The following is a 22479-nucleotide window of genomic DNA, read 5'->3' as shown; positions in this document are numbered from 1 at the left end:
AAATCAAAACGTTAAAATGGGTAAAAGCAAAGTAGGAATTTGAATCCCCCCATTTCAAACAGGCAATCATTTGTTACCCCGATCAAATCAATCAAGGGTTTGACAGTTTGCCCCCAACCGTATACGGCTTTTGGCAAATCATGCCGCCGCATGTGTGGGTTAGCCCATAAACATTACCCATCAATCATCAAATACGGCTAAACGGAGCCTCCGAATCAAGTGCAACGTTCGTTTATAACTTTATTATTATTATTATTATACAATAAAATATATAATAATAATATTCACGTCGTCCTCATCATCCCCAACTCAACGGCGGAGATTAATCGGCCTTGGGCGTCAACGGTGTACGCGTGCCGCAGCAAGTCGCCAGCATTTGGCAGCACGGCAATTTCCAAAGTGGCCCTTTCCTTCCTTTATAATAACCTACTGATTACCATATATCCGGTGCGGTGTGTTTCCTTGTTGCTTTCTCCTACTCTGTGTTATACATTTTTATATTAGTTCACAAGCTCTCCTGCTTCTGCTTATTCCTCTACAAAATTTGTTAAATTATGAAAAATAAATCAACTTGACATGCAATTATTAAGGCACCATAAACTATCTTCTTATGAATATGTTTAATTTTGTTCTTAATTTGCATATCTTTGTCTTTAATTTTTATTTTCAGAAAATAAAATAATGAACACGATTGACTCTTAATTTCTTAATTAGAAATACTATTAGAATATTTAATTTTACATTTAAAATGATATTTTGTATTAATATCTTATATTACGTATCGTACTAATATAAATATACAAGAAAATAATACAAACGTAATTCAGGTTTACATAACACCATTAATTAAAATAATAATAATGATAAAATAAAATGTATACAAATCATTTGTCAGAACAAAAAGTTACCGGGTGCAAGTGAAAATACTTTAAACTATCAGGGCAAAGTGGAAACGCACTTTGTTATTTATGTTTGGTTTTCATTAAATATTAATACTCTCTCTCTCTCTCTCTCTCTCTCTCTCTCTCTCTCCATTATCTGTTTTTGCTTTGCTTTGGACTGTATTCGTCCATTTTTAGCTTCTCACGTTTCTCCAAGCCCAGACGGTATGCAGCTGCCTCTCTCTTTCTTTCTCTCTCTCTCTAAACGATAAACAAAAAGTCGGTGGAGGGAGACAAATGACCTCTCCCGTCGAGGCCGCTTAACTCGGCGGATCTCCGGCCACTTTCTCATCGGAATGTCAGATTCCGGCCAATCACAGCAGCAACCACTACCTCTACACTGACTTCTTCGTCGGCTCTCCACTCAAGGTCGCAGTCTAAACTCTCTCTCTCTCTCTCTCTCTCTCTCGTTCGTGGAGCTCAAGCTCTAGTGCGTCAGTAGCTTGCATTTTTTGATTCTACGACGCTTTTAGTCTTCGCGGTACTTTCTACGTCCGCCTTTTTGCCCTCCTTGCTGAATCACTTTTCGGAGGTAATCGAATCTGATTCTCTCTCTCGATTTGCTTTTTCTGCTCCTACAATCTCAGGCTTTCGATGACGCTTTTGAACATTGATTCTTCCTTTTGTCTTGAGATCTCCGGTATACTCTTGTGTGCTTGGTTTACTACAAATTCAGCCCTGCTACTTGTCAAAGTTTGAATATCGAGTTTTTTTTTTTTTTTTTACTTTACCAGTCGTGAATTGTTTTGAATATCATCAACTCAGCTATTTGATCGGACTGGGGCTTCAATCTCCTAGAGATTAGGGATTTTGTTGGATCTGATTTTGAAATGGAAACAGTGGTGTCAATTTGCGTGAATGTAGTAGGTATTTTGACGCTTTGGTTAGTGTTTTCTGTCCAAAAGGTACATAGAGTTTATTCAGGCGCGGTTTTACCCCTTGATGTGAACTTTCATGAGAATATGCTAAATTTTCACTGTACAAAGCGGTCTTGTCCCTTTTACGCTCTGTTTTTGCTCATAAATCTAGGCTTTTTTTGCAGAACCTAGTCGGTTGGCCTGTTGAACAAACTCTCTCTCTCTCTCTCTCTCTCTCTCTCTCTCTCTCTCGCACTCTCTGAGTATATACGTTCCTTGCCTGGTAAATTTGCACATTGCAGGACTTTACTGAGTTTATTTTCCTACGTAATCCCTAAATTGGAGGCTTTTGCAAGAAGCGTGAAGCACTCTCGTTCAGTGGTATATAATTAGTCATTCTTGAGTGGCTTTGGAACTTCTTCTTCCACTGCAAAATTCAGAACACTTATTTGAGGCCCTACGCCCATAGTTTCAGCTTTCATTCTGGATTTTGTGTGTGTTTGGGGCGGGGGCATCTTCTTTTCTGTTCTTCCTTTTATTTTGCGTATTATGTTTGTCATTTATTATCTTAATCTAGCATTTTTTTAATCGCTTTTACTAGAACCTTTTGTGGAAATTTGTTTATTTTTGCTCTGTCTCTCTCCAGAAAAGTGTTAAGAAATGGATAAAGATAGTTGGCTGATCTTCTATTTTTCTGCCTGATTGTTGAGTTGCTTTAGAAAAGGGAAGCCTTTAATGGATTTAACATTTTCAAACTTTCATCTCAGGTGTTGAGATGAATGGGATTCAGAACCGCAAAGCCGCAGATACAAAGAAACCTTTTCCAGGATGCTTAGGAAGAATGGTGAACCTCTTTGATTTGAGCACTGGTGCACCAGGAAACAGGCTTCTTACTGAGAAACCACATCGTGATGGTGATTCCCTTTGCTAATTGCCTTCAAGTTTTGAGTTTATTTATGATCCAACTTAGGGTTTTACAACTTCTCTGTTGGTCATCATTTACAAATAACCATCTTAAGATTGAGCACAGTGATCTATCAAAAATAGAATCGAAAGAATGAAATATTCGGCAGGCTTGAGGGAACAATAAAATCAATTATGTGTATTAGGAATTTTTGCATACGGTTGATTGGTTGATAGATAGTAATCCATGCCTTTTTGATTTGTGTTTATATCCCATCCACTTGATGTGAAAGACCCCCTGTGATATTGAATAATTATTTTCAGCTTCTGTGATTTGTCTGATCATTTTATTTTAAATTCTATAAATCTGTTGTTAACTGCCCTCTGTACCAATTGTCCCCTCCCCCTGCCCACTTGGTTCAAATTTCAATTGCCAAAAATTACTATGACACATAATGTTCCATCAGCTTAATCCTTCTCCAAGTCAAATGTTTTACAAAATTTGTCGTGAGCTGATGATACCTTTCCTTGCACCTTGACCTCTGTATTTATAATTAACATTTGCTAGTTTGCTGACCTAGTACTAATTGATTGATTAGGTTCTGCCCTCTCAAGGAGCCGTTCAGATGGAGCAAGGACAAGTCCCATTGGTGATCCTATAGATGACAAAGCGGTAAAGATTTAAGTTATATCTAAGCCATTTCAAACATAAAGTAGTTCACTAATTTATACTCAGAAAGTGTATCAAAATACTGGGACGGAATATAACTTTGGTGCACCATTCTGATGTATTTTGTGTTTTTGGACGGGATGCAGATAGTGCCTGAACTACGAAGAACTTCAAACAAAAAATCAAATGGAATGCCTATGAAGATGCTAATAGCCCAGGAGATGTCTAGGGAAGTGGAGTTCAAGCATAATACTGCTAGTCCTAGTGTAGTTGCTAAGTTGATGGGGCTTGATGCTCTCCCACGGCAGCACTCTGATTCAGCTGAACAAAGAAGCCATTCACGAAGTCATTCAGGCATTCCTTTGGGTTCCTGGCAGCGAGAACATGGGTTTGACATGGAAATGCAACATGAGATAAATCAATTTCCAGAGCAGATTGAGTATAAAGATGTCCATGAAGTATGGCAACAGTCACAAAAAAGTAGTTATGGAAGAGATAAATCGCCACTGAAAGGAAGACATATTGACAATACACATGATAGAAAGATGGCCCTTGTACGTCAGAAGTTCACAGAAGCAAAGCGCTTAGCCACAGATGAAAAACTTCGCCAATCTAAACAATTTCAAGATGCATTGGAAGTGTTAAGTTCTAACAAAGATTTATTAGTGAAGTTTCTGCAAGAACCAAATCCTCTATTCTCTCAGCATCTGTATGATTTGCTGTCCACTCCTGCATCTCCTGAGACTAAGCGCATCACTGTTCTTAGACCTTCAAAGATGGTGGATAATAACAAAATCTTTGGAATGGATAAGAAGATTGAGAAACAGACACAGAGAACATCCCACATGGATGAGGTGACAGGATGGGATAAAGGTAATCTTGCATTTTCTCCTCGAGGGGTTGATGATAATCCTATTCAGCCCACTCGAATAGTTGTATTAAAACCCAACTCTGGTAAACCTCATGATATTAAGGCTGTTGTTTCTCCACATTCCTCGCCACCAAGGGTTTTACATGGTGAAGAATTCTGTGGCGAGCCAGAAGATGATGAAGTTCAAGAATCAAGAGAAGTGCCACAGGAGATCACTTGGCAGATACGTGAAAACCTCAGTGGGCATCAAAGGGATGAAACCTTGCTTTCTTCTGAGTTTTCTAATGGCTATATTGGTGATGAAAGTTCCTTCAATAAATCCGAAAATGAATATGTACCAGGGAACCCCAGTGACTACTCGGAAGTCATATCGCCAACCTCTAGGCATTCTTGGGATTACGTTAATAAGTTTGATAGTCCTTACTCTTCTTCCTCCTTCAGCCATGCGTCTTATTCTCCAGAGTCATCAGTATGTAGAGAAGCAAAAAAACGACTCTCTGAAAGATGGGCCATGGTGGCATCTAATGGAAATTCTCTAGAACCAAGACATGTTCGGAGGAGCTCTAGTACTCTGGGTGAGATGCTTGCCCTGTCTGATACCAGGAATTTTGCAAGATCTGAGGGTGACGGCATCAATACAGAACAAGAACCACAGGGATCAACTTCTTACTCAGCCGGTAATTTGCATAAGGATGATAGTGTGGATAATTCTCCTAGGAACCTTTCAAGGTCGAAGTCAATTCCAGTCTCATCTACTGGGTCCGGGGGCAGGTTGAATATTGAAGTTTCACAGACAGAATTTGGTAAAATAGATATTCCGAAGGAGGTAGCAAAGGTGCAGGCTGTGAAATCATTCAAAGGGAAGGTTTCAAGTTTATTTTTCTCAAGGAATAAAAAATCAAGCAAGGATAGATCTAGTGCTTCTCAATCCAAATATGAATCGCAAAATTCTTCTGGAACCCGCATTTCTTCATCTGAAAAAAGTAGCAACGGCACGTCCCAATGTGCTGAGAATAATGGGATTGAAGAGGGTTTGTTGCCAACATTACAAGTATCATCAAGCAAGACGCCATCACCAGATTTAATTGGCTTGGAAAGAAAGCAGGAGATAATCCCTGCCAAGGTAGTTAAATCTTCTCTTATCTTTTATTATAGTAGATGAAATTCTAAAACTTGCAGCATAAAAGATAAGTAAGACCATAGAAAACTGTGGCAAACTCTTATGTATGATATGGATATAATGGCCTTTCAGAATATATAGTTATGGATAGAGATAATTGGCGAATTATAATCTATGTTGCCAACCCACCTGGTGGGATTAAGGCTTAGTATGTTGTTCTAATTTTGTGGGTTCTAGTAGCAAGAGGGTCCTTGCTTGACAACTTGATAGTAGAATCTGCATAACAAGGTTTTTGAGATTGAGATTGGGTGATGTGTGTCCACCCTAAAGCAAAATGAATTTATCTCAAATGTGCTTTTTCATGGGACTAGCTAGTAGCGGATTTTGCATAGTAGTTAGGATTTTATCCTTGTTATTGAAGTTGGGTCCATGAACTTGTTTGGTAAAATGATAGTAGCTTGTTTGTTGTTCACCTGATGAATGTTGTTGTAAGTGTGGTTGTAGTTTCTTAATATACTTTTGCAATTATCAATAGAAGAATGGAACAATTATCCATATAACTTGGGGCTGCAACTATGGGCATTGCTAATATTTCAGGGTCTGTTTGTAAGTACACATGTGGCATCATTTAACAGGAATTATTTCCCTTTTTGTAGCCTGGATTGTCTGTAACAAAGCCTGTGGTGCGTGGCAACCCTAGTGAGAACCAGGACCAGCCAAGTCCAATCTCAGTTCTGGAACCATCATTTGAAGAGGATGAAAATGTAACAGCAGAGTCCTGCCATGTGAACCCAGACAAGCACGGTAAGTTCCATCAAGCAGACCGAAGATTTCTGTTTGCGTCGCAATGGATTTCACTCTGTCTAATTATTTCATTTGAATCAGAACAAACAGGAGCAAAACTGCCTGCTCATTCGCTTAAGCCCAACCTGATTGACAAATCACCACCCATAGAGTCGATTGCTCGTACTCTATCATGGGATGACTCCTGTGCGGAGACAGCCACTTCATATCCTCTGAGACCTTCGGTGATCTCTCCAGGAACCCGGGAAGAAGAAGGGGAATGGCTCTTCTTAATCCAATCATTATTATCAGCAGCTGGCCTTGATGGCGAGGTGCAGGCCGACTCATATTTTGCGAAATGGCATTCGCCCGAAAGCCCACTGGACCCGTTATTAAGAGACAAATACGCTGATCCAGATAACGAGGAGTTAATAATACACGAGGCTAAGCGAAGGCAAAGAAGATCGAGGAGGAGGCTGGTGTTTGATTGTGTAAATGCAGCTTTGATAGAAATCACAGGGTATGGGTTGACGACGATAGACACGGGCGGGGTCCACAAGAGGAGGCTAGCGGACGGTACTGCACAGCCCATGTTGATGGATGAGTTGTGGGGGCGGATGAAGGAATGGTTTGCGTGGGAAGTGAATTGTTTTCCTGGAGATGGTGGGGGCTGTGGTGGGGACGGCAGCAACAGCCTGGTGGTGGAGAGGGTGGTGAGGAGGGAGGTTGTGGGGAAGGGCTGGGCGGAGCACATGAGAATGGAAAGGGTTCACATAGGCAAAGAAATACAAGGCAAATTACTGGATGATCTTGTGCAGGAGGCGGTGGTCGAATTGACAGGTAGGGCTTGACTGACTTGAGACGCTTTTTTTCTCTTTATTTTGTCTCTTTCCTTGATATAATATATTATTATTAACTCCATTATTTTTGTATTATTATTATTATTATTGTTGTTGTTGTACTGTGCAACGCTGATGGCTGTCAGTAACGGGTTCTTCTTTTGTTTCTGAAGTGCTAGAAATGGTTGCTTCAACTGGTGGGTGGGTGGGTTAGTTGTTTTATATATCTGGGACCCTGGAGAGAAGAATCTCGCTATTCTTTGCTGTGTTGACTTGTCCTTGTTTTTAATCACTCAACTGGAAGGAATAACATCCATTTTATGGAAAGTGTAAATGGACACTATATATAATAATAATAATAATAATAATAATAATAATAATAATGATGGGCGTCGTCTCGTACTCGTAGTGCTGCTAAAATGGTGGATTTATTATTAAGCAAACAGCGGCAGTTGGCTCCCTGTTTTTGACCTCTTTAAGTGGGGGATAAAATTCGTAGCCCCTCTCTCGTAGTGAAGATGGGTTTTGATATTATCATAATAATAATAATGGGGGGGCCCTGATGTCCGTGATATGTTCACGTGAGGTGGGGACAGGGCAACTGCAAGCAAATAGTGTACCCGACCCCTTAATTAAAGAAGTGATGTACTTTTTACTCTCATTAATATATTACGGAAAACCCCGCTTCCCTTTTCATGACGACCTTCTTTTGTCGATCATTATCATCTCATGCGTGCGCCTATTTCCTCAACTTTTTCTTTTGGCTTGAATGATTGGTTATGGGGTTATTTCTTCACTTGCAAATGGCGGACCTCTCTCGTGGTTTTTTATTTTATTTTATTTCTTTCAACTTTATGTTGGACAGTGAATGAAAATAGGTTCACTTATCGTGCATTCACGCGCCCCTACTGTCCTTTTGTTTACTTTGGAAAAGGACAAATGTTATTAATCAAAACTATTAATCTAATTTAGTCTTTCACCTTTCTCTTTCTCAATTTCTTGTGTTTAGAAAAAAACAAAAGGAACATCTTCTCTCCATGATAGTGGATGTTTTTTGGGCTTGCGAGTCCCACAATTGATGAGGTCCGATGGCTCTCTTCCCAATTAGCCATTAGCCATTGTTTGGTGCGAGAAGTCAAAGAATCAACTCTCTACTTCCACATGATCTATATTTAACATAACTGGTGATGCAAAGGCAAAGTGATCCCCCCACCCACCCCACCCCCCCTCCCTCCAAAAAAGAAAAGAAAAGAGAGCACAAAAATTTCAATTCATTTATCGCTGTTCATTTAAACACGTAAAATTCATAATTTATTAAAAAAATTGGGGTGCATATTTGTGAACTTATTATATCCTATGAGTTTATCTATTTGCGCTCAAAAGTGATAATAACATCAGAAAAATACATATATCCACAAGAAGGGTAACATTATTTTTTTCTGGCACAAGGAAGGAAACAAAATCAGGCGCAACCAAACCATTGGAGCAAGAGATTTTCAAGTTTCCGTAGGCCGCTGGAAGGTCGAAGGCTAACGTTCAAGGAATTGTAACTTTCAGCATTGGGAACAACGCACCTCTTCGCAGAAAGCTGCATTTCTTTTTAAACAGGAGATTGGGAGGGAGAAACTCTCTCAGGGAGGACTACTACTGTGTTGTAAGGAATGGAGGAATATTAATAGTCAGATGTTGACAGGACCTACATCATCATCATCATCATTATTATTATTATTGAGGGCGAGCAAATAAAGAAACCTCGTGGCTCGTGACCGGCGCCCTGTACTGGTTTTTTATTTTACATCATCATCTATTCTTTCTATTCTACCCCCACATTATTGGCTCCATTAATTCCTGAGATTTTTTTTTTTTGCCCTAATGACAACTCACGGCAATAAAATCATCACAATTTGTACTCGCTATTGGAATATGCCCATACGCGTACTTTATAACGTCCAACAAAAGTAGCCAATCAACCCCCCCCCCCCCCCCCCCCCCCCAGACAGCTCAGCAGTTAAAAGCTGGCCCAGTAGCTTTCTGATCATCCTAGTGTGTATGGGCTCTGATCATCCTAGTGTATATGGGTTCGAACCATGGCCACGTGAGGCATATCCCGTAATTAATCTTCTCTACTGGAATTGATGGCCGAGCAGTGAAACACTCGTGATCACGTCATCAAAAAAATTAAAAAAATGCCAATCAATTAGCCCAAGAACAAGACATAAAGTTCTCCTCCTAAGAATCGAGCAAATCTCCAATAGCTATCTCTAATTACGAGCTCATCCCTTGAATTGGCCAATAGTAATGGTTATGTCATGCCTAACCACTTGGACCAACTTTTTGGGCACTCAGATTCCCTTCCCTTCAACCGCAAAGTCCTTTCAACCCGAGACTACAGCTGGCTCGCAACAAGGATCACTCGTCTAGCAACCTGCAAATAACCATTTACTTTTTATTTTTTTATTTTTTTTTAAACTATATCTCCATGTGCACCTATGTGGACTGCTCTTCAAGACCACCCTGCAGTCACTTCATAGCCTGCTGCTCCTGCCTATGCCATGCATCCCAGGATGACTCCAATTGCTCCAGGGCCTCAGGCTAAGGCAAGGCCTAGCTAGGTTCGAGATATCAAGACTTTGTAGAACACAAACTAGGGTTAAGAGTTTAGTTAATGGTAGATCCTCCACTTCGGAGGACCCTTACTGGACGTTTTCATAGAGAGAGAATTTCAAGTCAAGCATAAGCAGCCCATGTATCCTATGCATGTCTTGAATTAGACTCTACAATCACCATCAGCCACAGGTTATCACCACTCCATTACCACTTTCCTTTAGCGTCATGCAATCACTCCATTAACAGAATTTCAAAGAGCCTCGACTTGTAACCACATCCCTCGACTATCGGCTCTCCCTCTCTGATAACTATGGTCCATGGTGTTCATGCCTCCTTGGACGAATTGATTGCAACATATGGACCAAACTAGCTTCTAGCTCCAGCTTTGACTCTCCACTACCACTCCCTCTCTCTCTCTCTCTAAACTACCTCAGGTCTCTCCCTTCTCTGCTCCCATGGTTCCTTTGTGAGCTCATTGTCCACCATAATTTCCAGAAGTCCTTAAACTAATCCAACCTACCTTACACAATTTCTCACATTGTACGGAAAATGATGGGTGGAAGTTCAAGATTTAGGATACCACACACATAATTGCCTTGCAAGGAGTCAATGATGACATCTGCTCTTCCAACTTCAATGACCAAGAAATTGAATTAAAAGAGAAGTCCTTTTCACAAAATGAAATTACTTGCATCATGTCACTATATGAATACAAACATTCCATAACCAACACAAGCCCTATGTACACTGACTAGAAAAAAAATGAAAGGAAAAATAATGGAAGGTCTTGAAGCACTCTTTGCACCACAAAGATAGACAAGAAATACATGACCTTTATATCTGCTCTGCAAGATGACATACCTTCTTTGGTCTTTGCTACTCAGCTCTTGCATTAACGGATGTGCTCTGGTTTAGTAGGTTATGCTTGGCGTCATCACTGTTCAGTCCATACTGCAAATTACACAATAAAATAATGCCTTGTTAGAAACAACAATTTAACATACGGAAGACTCACACAGACCCTTGATGTCAATGCATTCCTTTCAAGGTGAGAAAATTTCCAAAAAAATGGTAATGTTGAGTAAATGCCCTTAATGATCTTCACTAATAGTGCAAAAAACTTTAATTATGCAGGCATCCAATAATACATCCAAGCTTCCATGCAAACCCTAGTTTTAAGTATCTGGCTGCTCTTACATGGTGACATAAGAAGTGTAATTTGTAAAAGGGTTATATGCTCTTTAAATCCCTTCAAATAACCTAGCATATTCTGTGATACAAAAGAATCATCCTACATATGTAATAAATCAACATTTGTTTCAAAAAATTCGAATGGTTCAGTTTATACAGTAATTTGTCTTCAACCAGATTAAAAGAACTTCAATTTAAATGTTATTTCTGAGAGAACTGGCTAAAGAAAATCTGTCAAGAGCTAAGCACCAGAGAGGCAGAGATTGTCAATAAAATAAACTTGGAAGTTTTACATGCAGTGGAAATTTGAAATTTGGATGACCAACAAATCCATCATCAGATCTTTTTGAGAGGAAGAATCAGGTTTTCAGAATTGGACTCCCCATTCGAAGGTGGGAAAAGGCTCTGGGAATTGCTGATCCCCAGTAACATAGCCAAACATTTAAAAGAAGATACGCAAAAAATTGCATATACCTTATGGAACCAAAACAAAATGATACTATGTACAGTATCTTCATGCTAGGCATGCAAAAATGCATGCATTTTTTATACATGTGCATTAATATATTCCATCCATCCAAATAGTTTGTCAAAATGCAATGTTAACTTCTTATGTACACACTTTAATGCATGTGAATTAGTATGCAGATCAGGCAGCAAATTCACATGGCTACAGAACATTTGATTGCTAAGAGAAGAAGGTACCTTTTCTCTCATCCTTGAGCTCCAGATATCAGAGTGTGCCCCTTTATTTGACCCTGATGTTTGGTTAACTTGTGGGTTTAGCAAAGGCTCCCAACTTCTACCTCTTTGTACATCATAATGCCCTTCAATATCATGATCCACTGTTTGAGTAGAGACCATGGCTCGCAGAATCATCGCAATAAGCAGAGAAAGTGCCTGAAAAAAATAGGAAAAGATAAAATCATGGAGCAGTTAACGGATCCACATAGGTCCCCCCCTCCTCCCCGTGCATATATGATAAACCAGGCTATAACCCTGCACCTGTACTTGTCATTAACTTCTTGTTCTTATTTTAATTTCTTTCATTATTCTTGTTGTTGTTTCTTCACAATTATAACATCCACAATTGTATTGTCTTTCATTTTTTGAACCATCCCCATTATGCATAACAAAATGATAAAATACATGAAACGGAACTTGCCATTTTTCTTTGTTGTAAGTAGAAAAGAAATCAGTAAAGCAGAGAAAATTGCATTCCCAACTATTTTTTCATATGAAACGTTTATCCAAATTACACAAATGTATCAAGCACATATCCTACAGGCTGATTTTTTTTATATATGTGAAGACTGAATGAAATACAAGAGTCCATGCAACATAAGGAACAGGCTGATAGAAATAAAAGCAGAATTATTGAACACGATAAGAAAATAATAAAAAAAATTATTGCTAATATGGACTAGAACCTACCTGGATTATGAGCACAGTAATGCCAACCCACCTACATAGCTCAACATTGTCCTCAATGAATGCACGGAGGCTATCAAGTTCTCCAGTCGGATCAGGTGGAATATCCTGAAGAAATTATATAACATAATGAAAAACAAGATTAGGAGCCCACACGTGAAAAGGAAAATTGGTGTGACAACAAACTCACCTTCTCCCATTGTTGATCAAGTGCAATAAATGCCACTAAAAAAGCTTCCAGCAGAATGAGTACCACCTTTAGTAGTGTATACTGGCAATTTTGTGGTTATGGAAGACCCCAAAGTGAATGACTTAAATCTGTAAAATGCTTGTCACACAGTTTCTCCCCGCCAATACAAGTTGAGAAAAATTTACACACACACACACATATATATAGAGAGAGAGGAGAGAGTTGGGGGTGGGGGGGAAGAAGAAGGATACAAAACAAAGACAACAGCCATTAATTGCTTCAGCTGCAATGTAGCCAGTGCAAGTGACACAGCACAACACAATGCCCAAGCCCATAAATGCATATATGAACCTGCCATGGAGAAAGAATAACCCTTAACCAGTCATTCAATACCAATTTTTTCAGAACCTCAGCAAATAAAAAATAGATTTTGTGTAAATCAAATATGTTATGACCTGCAAGCGAACCAGAAAATTACTAGCATAACGCTAAATATTGTTAACCATCATAGGACTGATGTTAATGGTAAAAATTCTTTTAGCGAACGACATCGAGGACAGAATTGAACATAAATGATCAGAGTTCAAAAACCGCAAAAAGGAGCATGAAGAAAATCATATGAACGAACATAAAGTCCAAAAACAAATCAAGTAGAGATGCGTACGATACAGGTGAGAAAATTTTGGAACTTCAAATTACCAGGGAGCCGGAAGCTCGAGGGAATTGAGACCAATTCCATGGTCGAACAGGGGAACCGCATCGGAAGCAAGATTCAGGGGAGCGATGACGTGATCGGAAACCCTAGCGTCCAAATTGGAGTCGGCGGACGGAGGTGTAGGTGGAACATGCACGGAGTGGTGGTGGTTCCATTGATTGAGCATGTAAACAGAGTACAGAATGATGGAGAATCCAATGAAGGTTTGAAGGAAGATCAGGACCTTGAGAACGAATGCGAGGAAGGTGTGACAGCACGGTCGCCGCATTTTCTTCTCAAATTCTCTCCGATCCTTTCAGATCAATCTTTCAAACCCTAGCCCTGATCCGAGAGAGGGTATTGCTTCTCGTTGTTGGATGAATGATGATTATTCTGTTGATACTGAATTATGGAACGCCACCAAATTGATGAATTCATTTCAGAGTTTTATTAACTTTCACTCCTTCAAGCGTTCAAACCGGTGCTTCGTTAATCATTACTGCATCTGAATTCTTAATAAATTAATTATTATAATTTAATTTTAAATAATATTAAAAACCATAATTAATAACGGTATCCTAAATTATATAATATAAAGATACCATAATTTATTATCTTCTCTGTTTATCATATTCTCCAACAAAAATGCGATATATAATTTTTAATATTATTTTTTATTTTTTATTATTATAATATTAAATTTTAATTTTTTTAAAAAAATTATTAAATTTTATTAATAAAAAATTTTATGTTATTATCTAGATATAATAATAAATGTAGATATTGAGCAATTACTCTTGAGTTATTGAGATTTTGTGGGAAATAAGTCAAGGGAGTAAGATATTTTCAACTTTGATAATTAAATTAAATTTATTTAAAATATAAAAAATTGTGTGATATTTTTTACATACGCACTTGGAGAGAATGAGAATGAATCATCTCCTATTTAAACAGGTAGTAGATGACGCGTGGTGAAGTCTTTCGTAATCTGAAAATTATTTATTTTGACTTTTAAGGAGAACATCTAGCTAGGCACTAACAATTTGCATTAAATATGAGAGAATATACCCACAGGAGACTGCCCCAGAGAGTCTTATCACATCCTCAATTGGGGGTCTGATTGAGGGGGTCCCCCAAGAGTCCATTGTCTGGGAAGGTCTCTCCGTTTTTTTTAACTTGTTCATCTCTTGTTTTTGGGCTTGTGGGCTTTTCAAAGATGGATCTCTTGGGCCATCTACAACATCATATTATGATATATATTAAGAAATTACTTAAAATTAAAATTAACACAAATCCGCAATCATGTATTTTTTTTATATTTATATTAATGTATACTAAGTTTTTTAGCAAAAAATTAAAAAAATAACTGAACTATAACAAAAATCAAAATTTAATAATTATGATGATAAAAAATAAAAAATAATAATTAATTTATTATAAAATATAAAAAAAAATCAAAAATTAATTTCTATCTCGCGTCCAAACATGAAAAGACATCATTTTCATTTATTTTTTATTATGGATTAGTATATTAGTAGTTGAACCATGTTACTTATATTTTTTTAACTACAAAAAAGACTACATACACATGTTAACATGACGAAAATATCCCTCTCGTATCTATAAATTTACTTACCCCACCCAACGACACTATGGCCACTTGCTTTCTACTATCTCTCACATTCCTATAACTGTCTCTAGCAATTGCTTGACGCTGTCATCTCCTTGTCGCTTTGTCGCCTCACCTCTTGTGCATTGACGGTCGTTGAGGATGTAGCGATGGTTAACCCATGATAGGCAAGGCAAAAGGGATGTGGGGATGGTGAAGTCGGGCGATTGCTGGAAGCCATCATGGCATCATTGGGTGAGAGGAGACAAATAAGAAAGATGAAAAACATGGAAGGCTTTGCAATTTTATAAAATAAGAGAAGGTATTTTTGTCATTTTAGTTGTATTGTGTAGTTTAAGGAATAATTCAATAAATATAAATAATATTTTACATTAGTAGTTTGCTTTTTGAGCATTATGGATAGACATGTCACATGTTCTTCTCATGTCTAGAGTTTATCTTGAGAAAATAGTTAATTTAATTGTGAAATTTCTTTTTATTTTTTAGAGCAAGAAACTCAAGTGATTTCCACGCATAAATTTTATTTTGGACTATTCCACTTTCTTTAAAACCCACAATCTGCTATGTCCTCGGCTTGAGTGAACAAACAGATGAGTTATTTGTCGAACCCCAATATCTAACCTATAGAATAGACACAAATTATTCTAACCAGTATGAAATTTGACTCGAACTCACAACATTGCAATAATTCAAGTTTCCAAACGTATGCGGTGGATCATCTCATATTTCAAAAATATAATTTAGATATTTAAATTTGACACTTTGTATTAATATTTTATATATTTTCATTAATATAATACATAATATAAGATATTAATACACAATATCACCACAAATGTCAAATTTTAGTGCCTAAACTACAACTACATCTTCTTTATATTAATATTAATTATATTTTGTAGTATATAAAATTAAGGATAATACTAAGTAATAATAAAAGTACAATAAACATATTTTATCTGTATTTTATTTTTGTTTTGTAAATAATTTTAATGGATAACTACTAAAAAAGAAATTTTTGCACAAAAATTTGTATGAAATTCTTAATAATTAAAAAAAATAGAAACATGAAAGGTGGTGGGAGAAGGTGTACCGTTGGATCAGTTTACTTTCCTGTAATCTTGTGCAGTGAGTGGACCAATTGCAGGCCGGCCCATGCGGTTTTGTCAAGGATCGAGAAACGCATTCGGCCCAGACTCTATGGGCCGGGCCGGGCAAGGCCCTCAATTTTCCAAAAACGCGTAAAATAATGTGATTTAATTATACATTAAAAATAAAAATACCTACTTGTGCAGTTTAGAATTACAAGCAATTTTACTGTTTAATTGTTTAAAACAAGTTGTGTATATGAAAATTGTATTTAAAATATTATTTTTATTATTTTTTTATGACACAGGTGTTTGGGTTTCGTCCGTTTAATTCTGAAGGAGACTGACATTCTCTCATAGTTCGGCTTCCGGGTAAATTGAATGCGATAGCAAGTTTATATACTTTCAAACGGACACGTGGTTAATCTCCACCAAATAAGACATTTTTGTCTCTACTAAGAATTGATCTCCTGTCACTCAAAAAAATTTGAGAGTTTTATCACTTGTAGCATGGCTTGAGACTTAAAATATAATTCTTTTATAATATGAAAGTTGGGGCCAAGGGCCTATTCGATATTAATGTGCTTCAAACAGGTTTTCATTTTAAGTTCTTCTACAGATTAGACAGATTGTCACTCAAAAAAATTTGAGAGTTTTATCACTTGTAGCATGGGCTGAGACTTAAAATATAATTCTTTTATAATATGAAAGTTGGGGCCAAGGGCCTATTCGGTATTAATGTGCTTCAAACAGGTTTTCATTTTAAGTTCTTCTATAGATTAGACAGATTGACAAACAAACTTACACAATGAGAGTTAAAAGACTAAAAACTACACCAATAAAAAAAATACAACTATCATAATATAAATAACACAATAACACCGGAATAGTATTGGCAATGAGGTAGGTCGGGCCAACCCCATTCCCAGCCCTAACCCTATTACCTAGCCTCATGCTCAGGCGAGACAAAGCTTTTCATGTTATTCCCCACTCCAGCGGGATGCGAGGTAGGGTTGGGACATCTCAAATCCATTTCCTCGTAAGATTTGGTAGGGGCTAGGTGAGGTGCATGCATGGATGCTAAATACCATTATTGTCCTGATTTAATTGAAACTTAATTAAAAATTCCTCAACTCTGATCAAGTAATCTTAAACCCTATCTTAACCGCGATAAGAAAAATCCTCACAAATGCAGACTATTTTAGTAACAGTACAACAGAGGCCCCAACTTTAATAACTATCAAGGGGGCGCTCATTAATTTTAATAACTAATCAGGGAATTGAGTTGGTTTATTTTAAAAACTATCTCAATTTTGTTGGGGTCTAGTTTAAAAGCATAGAGATTGTCATCAATAAGAGAATGGAAAGTGGCCTAGCAAATGCCGCCACGTACGGCTTATCAGTTGCAGTCTAGGAGATAGGGATATTAAATCGTGAGGTACCGGAAGAAGTTAATGGCCGAAAAGTAAGCTTTGCCTTGTGGGGTTATACTTATTGACCTCTTCAAACCCCACGCCTGCGCGAACCACTTCTGGTCGGTACTAATATCTTATTTAGATATAATATTTGTATTGATATTTTATATTATGTATTATATTAATATAAATATATAAAATATGATACATTTATTATGGACCCATCTTGAATTGATTTTTTCTTTATGTTTAAATTTGGCTCTAATCTTTAATTGATTAGATCTCGATTTGATTCTCAATGTACTTGTAAGGTTCAATCAATTTTTAATTAGTACGATTTGATTTGAAATTAGTAAAGGATCCAAAAACTAGTATATATATAATATATAAAATTTTTAATAATTCATGCTTTTTATAAGATTGATTTTAAAGATAAAAATTGAACCCTACACATGTATTGGCTAAAAATTTATAATACATGTATAGGGTGTATATTATGTGTCCCAATTTACCCTTACAAATGTATTAGAAATGATACTTTGAGATGAGTGTAAAACTAAACAAATTATCTCTTCTTTAAGAATAATTGTGTCAGCGATAAAAAATATGAATCTGCTTGTTCAACAAATTTTTTGAGTGTTTAAGTTTATTTATGACAAAAAATAACTCGTAATATAAGTCTAGTTTATTGATATATTAAAATTTTATTTGAATTTATTTAATTTTTAAATATTATAAAGAATAAAATCGCTATTTAAACACTTACTTGTACTTGTGATAATCATCAAAAATTAAAGAGAATATGATGATTATCATAAAATAATTGTATTTTCCTGTCACATTGTGCAAGGATGAGTAGCTAAGTTATATACCATATTGAATAGAATTTGAATCTCTATATAAAGAAATAATAATATTGTTTGCATAGTCTTTAAGTTTTAAATTTTTTTGCTATGAATCATTGGCAATGCACCCATTAAAGGGTAGACCAAAGTGGATTTTGGACCTAAAATGTGCACCCTTTAAGTGAATTATGTTAGGGAAATAGCAGTAAGGGCATTAAATACGAGCCTTACCTATTTCAAGGCGTGATAGCGTCGACCGCATTAAAGCCTCCATGAAGATTTCATGCCAATAATGGGCGACGCTGCCCCACAGGCCGCGGCCACAGCACCAAGTTTTAATATATATTTAACTATTACACCGCCTTTTTTACGATTTATCCGTAGTACTTTGACGATGCTTTAAACTCATATTAAGTTTAATTAATTTTGAGATAAAATAATTTAATGGAAGTGGAATTATTTAATCTCACACCGGGGATAATTTAATTTGAGGCCAAACCATTAATGAACCCTTGTACCTTCTTTTGTGTGTGTGTGTGTGTTTTTTTTTTTTGTCATAACTCAATTTTTTTATTATTTCAATTACACCTTTAAATTATATATTTTTTAGTTAATTACACATATTTTCAAAATTAAATTAGAGTATAAAAAAATTCTATATGCAGCCACCCCTTTTGCTCTTCATGACAATATTCAAATATGACTAAAATAATCTAAAGAGAAAAACCTATTTTTACCTTCTTTCTTCTGCTTACTAACATTTCTCTCGAACTCTAGATTTCGCGAGATTTGTTTTTTTCCTGCACGTTAAGGAATTTTAACTCTTCCTTAACCCAAAACTCGAGAAAAATCAAACCTTCCAAATCCTAAGGTTCAGGAGAATTGATTTAGGTTTGGGAGTTTAGGATTGAATTCTCTCGGGTGAAATCAAAACTCCGGAACTCTATGCTTTCTCCTGAACTCTAAGATGAGGTTTTAATGTTTTTGGGTATTATGATTGTTCTATTGTGTTTCTTTTTCTCTTTGTAATTATTTTTATAAATATGGGAATCATAAGAAAAATTTAGAGAATCAAACCCCTTTGCAAATTGATAAGTCATCCGAGTTTGTGTGTTTTTTTTTTTTCTTATTCCATATTGAATTCTTAAGCAATGTTATAGACATGAAGAAGCATTATTGTAATAAGGATACATAGAGATCAATGTGATGATGATTAAAACCAAATGTCTAACTACTCCGAATATATACAATATCTCATATGATAACAAAAAATGACTATATGTTCTTCCTTTTCCTTATGTCTCGCTACATAGTTGGTGCCTGTGGGTGTGGATCTGAATCTATAGGTGGTGGATCTGTGCTAGAGGTGGTTGAACCACTGTCGATGGTCAAACCATACCCAATAATACTAGTGATTAAACCATACTCAATATTGGAGATGATGTGATAACAGTAGTTGGAGGTGATGTGATAACAGTTGTTGGTGGATATATAAATCATGAGGGTCTGAAACGTACATGCGAAGATGTTGACGGTCCAACATCACTATCATTACGTGACGATGTATGAGAACCACTAGAAGTGGATAGGATACCATATACCCCAAGGCACGTCCATCTCCACGTATCCAACTCCTGATTGGATCCACTTGATATGACACGATGAAGAGTAGACAATGCCCTCCTGATGTGTTGCAAAACACAATAACGTCAAATATCAATACTTAAAAAAATATAAACAAAAAAATTAATTCTGAACTTTTAATCTTACGACATTAGTCATGGTGACTCTATCTTGAGCACCTCGATTAAACCTTGACCTATGTGCAAGGTTTTGAATGTATTGATGTGTAATATGTTGATACCAAGCCATATAGTCCATCGTATACTCCCACGGGACTTGGACACGTCCACCGTGTCGCGCATGCCGGCAATAAGTGGATATCCCATAGTTTGCACATGTCCAAACTGTTGCAACATCCTTTCAGAATAATATGGTTCTGTAATACTTCCACACTTAATGTAACTTGAGAAGAATGCAATATCACGTAATGGGTGATATGCTCGAGATGTCTCATATGGTGTCCAAATAACCTGTACATGTTTTCGAATTTCAATGTCAGAATATAATAATTAAGTTGCAAAACATGTTTTGCGAACTATAACTACCTAATCTGCAATTAAATCATCATGTTGCTCTCGAATAGACCACAAATTGTCATATTCTCGAGTAGGTATTCAATGATGAGCATGTGGCAACTCGTCAATATATGACAAGTTATGTCTAATTCTAGTGAATGAAAAATGCTCATATATCCACGCCTATGTACATTAGATGTGAACAATGGTTAACACGTGCTTAAAGATGTCAAATATATGTATATGAATCTCAATTTTAAATAATTACCTCAAGTAATATTAGATATCCATAAATCTATTTTACCTCTCTCATGCTCGCAAAACCAAGTTGTCTATAAAAATGTCAAACAGGCAACTCCCCATGCATATGTACCAGTCACATTCAAGTCGTCCAATAATGCCAGATAACCTACCAAAATCATTGTACTTGTCTTGTCAACGAACAATGTACTACCTAATAAATATAACAAATATGCCTTACTAGCATGGTGGATTTGTTCATCAGAAGCTAAAGTTGGTATATTCATGAACGTTTTCTTTAACCAATCCAATTTTACATATGGTCGCTGTGTCTCCTCCATCTGACCAATTGTCACAACTATTGACACTCCTAGTGAATGACACAAGTCACGTGCTTTATTACTTGTCAAATGCGGGAAATATACAAGAATAGTGTCAGTGACTGGGATCTTAAGTATAGCAGCAACACCATCAAATGTTATCGTCATCTCATCAAACGGTAAATGAAAGATGTTAGTTTTAGGTTGTCATCTCTCTAAAAAAGTTGACACAATTATAGGATTCATAAAACGATAAGTGCATTCCATCAAATGTGTCAAACGGGACCGTACAATCATGTCACGAATATGCTGTTGATTATCCAATGGCCACTTAAGAATTTTTTGTCCATGGCTTCGACACTTTAATAAACCTCTCTCATGTTATAAAAATAAACAAATACTTAATAAAATTATAATATCTAATATTCTTCTAAAATCTTTTTTATAATCCATTTCTTAATGGAACCTACATCTCCAACCCATATGCCAACAACAACATGGTTTTTAAAACTCTTTAAAATGGATAGATTTTTAGGGCCTCTAGGAAATAGTCCAAAAATATTGTCTTCCAATAACTGCTCAGGAGCACTAATAGAGGGCTGCTCATTTGCTTATGTCAATGGTGAGCTAGAAGTCGATGTTGATGGCTGCTCAAGAACGTATGTCATTGGGTCTGGAATGGATGGATCGGTTGGGGGTTGACTATTATGAGCCTCGACCTTTCTACTCCTTGTAGAAGTTGTTGGACGCTAGTGAGATAAAGGTGGGCCACCTCCCCCTTCATTTCCTCGAGTATGCGTCATACCTACACAAATAAACTTATGTTTACTTGTGTTTCTCAATGAATTTAATGTCGTAATGGCTTACGAACATAAGGGAAAAACATTATATTGTGCATATAAGATTACTTAATCTTTGACTATCAATATAATAATAGCACTGAAATTGAATTTAGATTTTTACATAATTGCTATCATCGTCAAATAGCCTTCATACCTTCATCTTTGAGAATGTTAGGTTAATCAACCAAGAGTTGTTGCAGAGCACCAAGATCACTGGTACTACTGTAAAAAACCAAAGGCATCACATAAATATATTTAAGAACAAAAAATCTTAAAATAAATTAAAAAATACATGAAAAAGATGATGATGACAATAGCCACGCCCACTAACACAATTGATGGGTGATTGCGATAAATGCCTACCTTTGAGTTAGCCGTCTTCTGTGATGAATGCCTATCACTGTGATTTTGCCATCTTTTGAGGGAAAAAGTGACTGTATGATGACTTTATGCATTGGAGGATTTTTTGAAAAAATATTAGCTGTAAAAAGTAATTGAGGGTTGTTGTGAAAAGCAATTGCAGAAATTTACTATGGAGAGCAAAAATGGTGCTTGCATATAGAATTTCCCTTAAAATGTGCAATACACATGCACCGAAATATCCAAATTAACCCCTTATCCTTTGCAACCCATCTCCAATAAACTCTTATTGTCGACCACCATCTCTACCATAACTTCTTCCTTTAGTGGCTAGTGACAATTGGGATGCAGAGAATAGAGAAGAAAATATGTTAGGACGAGGGGGTTTGTAGGGGGTGAGGGATTGGCAAAAATGGTGGCTGACAACGAGACTGGGAAGGTAGTGTGGCAGGATAAGAAATAGCCAATGACGAGGTAGAGAAGTGGTCGCCTCTGTACTTGTCA

General features: G+C 36.7%; 2 protein-coding genes across 6 annotated transcripts; one reads left to right on the top strand and one right to left on the bottom strand.

Annotated features, from left to right (window-relative positions):
* The first annotated feature begins 1027 nt into the window (after window positions 1–1027).
* On the top strand, window positions 1028–8678 carry LOC127787049 (uncharacterized). Of its 5 annotated transcripts, none has more exons than XM_052314895.1 (7): window positions 1028–1473; window positions 2566–2712; window positions 3301–3374; window positions 3518–5365; window positions 6019–6166; window positions 6248–6985; window positions 8434–8677. In XM_052314895.1, exons 2-7 carry the CDS (start codon window positions 2574–2576, stop codon window positions 8532–8534), a joined length of 3048 nt encoding a protein of 1015 aa, XP_052170855.1. In that variant the 5' UTR covers window positions 1028–1473; window positions 2566–2573; the 3' UTR covers window positions 8535–8677. The 5 variants fall into 5 exon arrangements, with proteins under 5 accessions (XP_052170855.1, XP_052170854.1, XP_052170857.1 ...); XM_052314894.1 differs by having other exon boundaries at window positions 1028–1310; window positions 8434–8675; XM_052314897.1 differs by having other exon boundaries at window positions 1028–1310; window positions 8438–8619.
* Window positions 8679–10239: 1561 nt separating this feature from the next.
* LOC127813944 (tetraspanin-18-like) lies at window positions 10240–13536 on the bottom strand. Its single transcript, XM_052355095.1, has 6 exons — window positions 13103–13536; window positions 12655–12754; window positions 12404–12484; window positions 12217–12321; window positions 11488–11682; window positions 10240–10542 (listed from the first exon to the last, which is right to left on the bottom strand). The coding sequence occupies exons 1-6, from the start codon at window positions 13384–13386 to the stop codon at window positions 10468–10470; spliced, it is 840 nt and encodes a 279-aa protein (XP_052211055.1). The 5' UTR covers window positions 13387–13536; the 3' UTR covers window positions 10240–10467.
* Between the last annotated feature and the right edge of the window lie 8943 nt (window positions 13537–22479).

This window comes from Diospyros lotus, chromosome 12 (genome assembly GCF_014633365.1).
Source record: "Diospyros lotus cultivar Yz01 chromosome 12, ASM1463336v1, whole genome shotgun sequence".
NCBI classification, from domain to species: Eukaryota; Viridiplantae; Streptophyta; class Magnoliopsida; order Ericales; family Ebenaceae; genus Diospyros; species Diospyros lotus.
Note: the sequence above shows the minus strand (reverse complement) of the source record. Positions and strands in the feature narration are given on the sequence as shown.

What these genes read in the sequence shown, in the direction of transcription:
- LOC127787049 (XM_052314896.1), top strand. Translation starts at nt 2,574, where the DNA reads ATGAATGGGATTCAGAACCGCAAAGCCGCAGATACAAAGAAACCTTTT. An exon ending in AGGAGATAATCCCTGCCAAG is followed by an intron (nt 5,366 to 6,018) that starts GTAGTTAAATCT and finishes CCCTTTTTGTAG; the next exon opens with CCTGGATTGTCTGTAACAAA. An exon ending in GGCGGTGGTCGAATTGACAG is followed by an intron (nt 6,986 to 8,433) that starts GTAGGGCTTGAC and finishes TTCTGGCACAAG; the next exon opens with GAAGGAAACAAAATCAGGCG.
- LOC127813944 (XM_052355095.1), bottom strand. Translation starts at nt 13,386, where the DNA reads ATGCGGCGACCGTGCTGTCACACCTTCCTCGCATTCGTTCTCAAGGTC. An exon ending in ATGGCTGTTGTCTTTGTTTT is followed by an intron (nt 12,485 to 12,654) that starts GTATCCTTCTTC and finishes CAAAATTGCCAG; the next exon opens with TATACACTACTAAAGGTGGT. An exon ending in TTACTGTGCTCATAATCCAG is followed by an intron (nt 11,683 to 12,216) that starts GTAGGTTCTAGT and finishes TATTTTTTTCAG; the next exon opens with GCACTTTCTCTGCTTATTGC.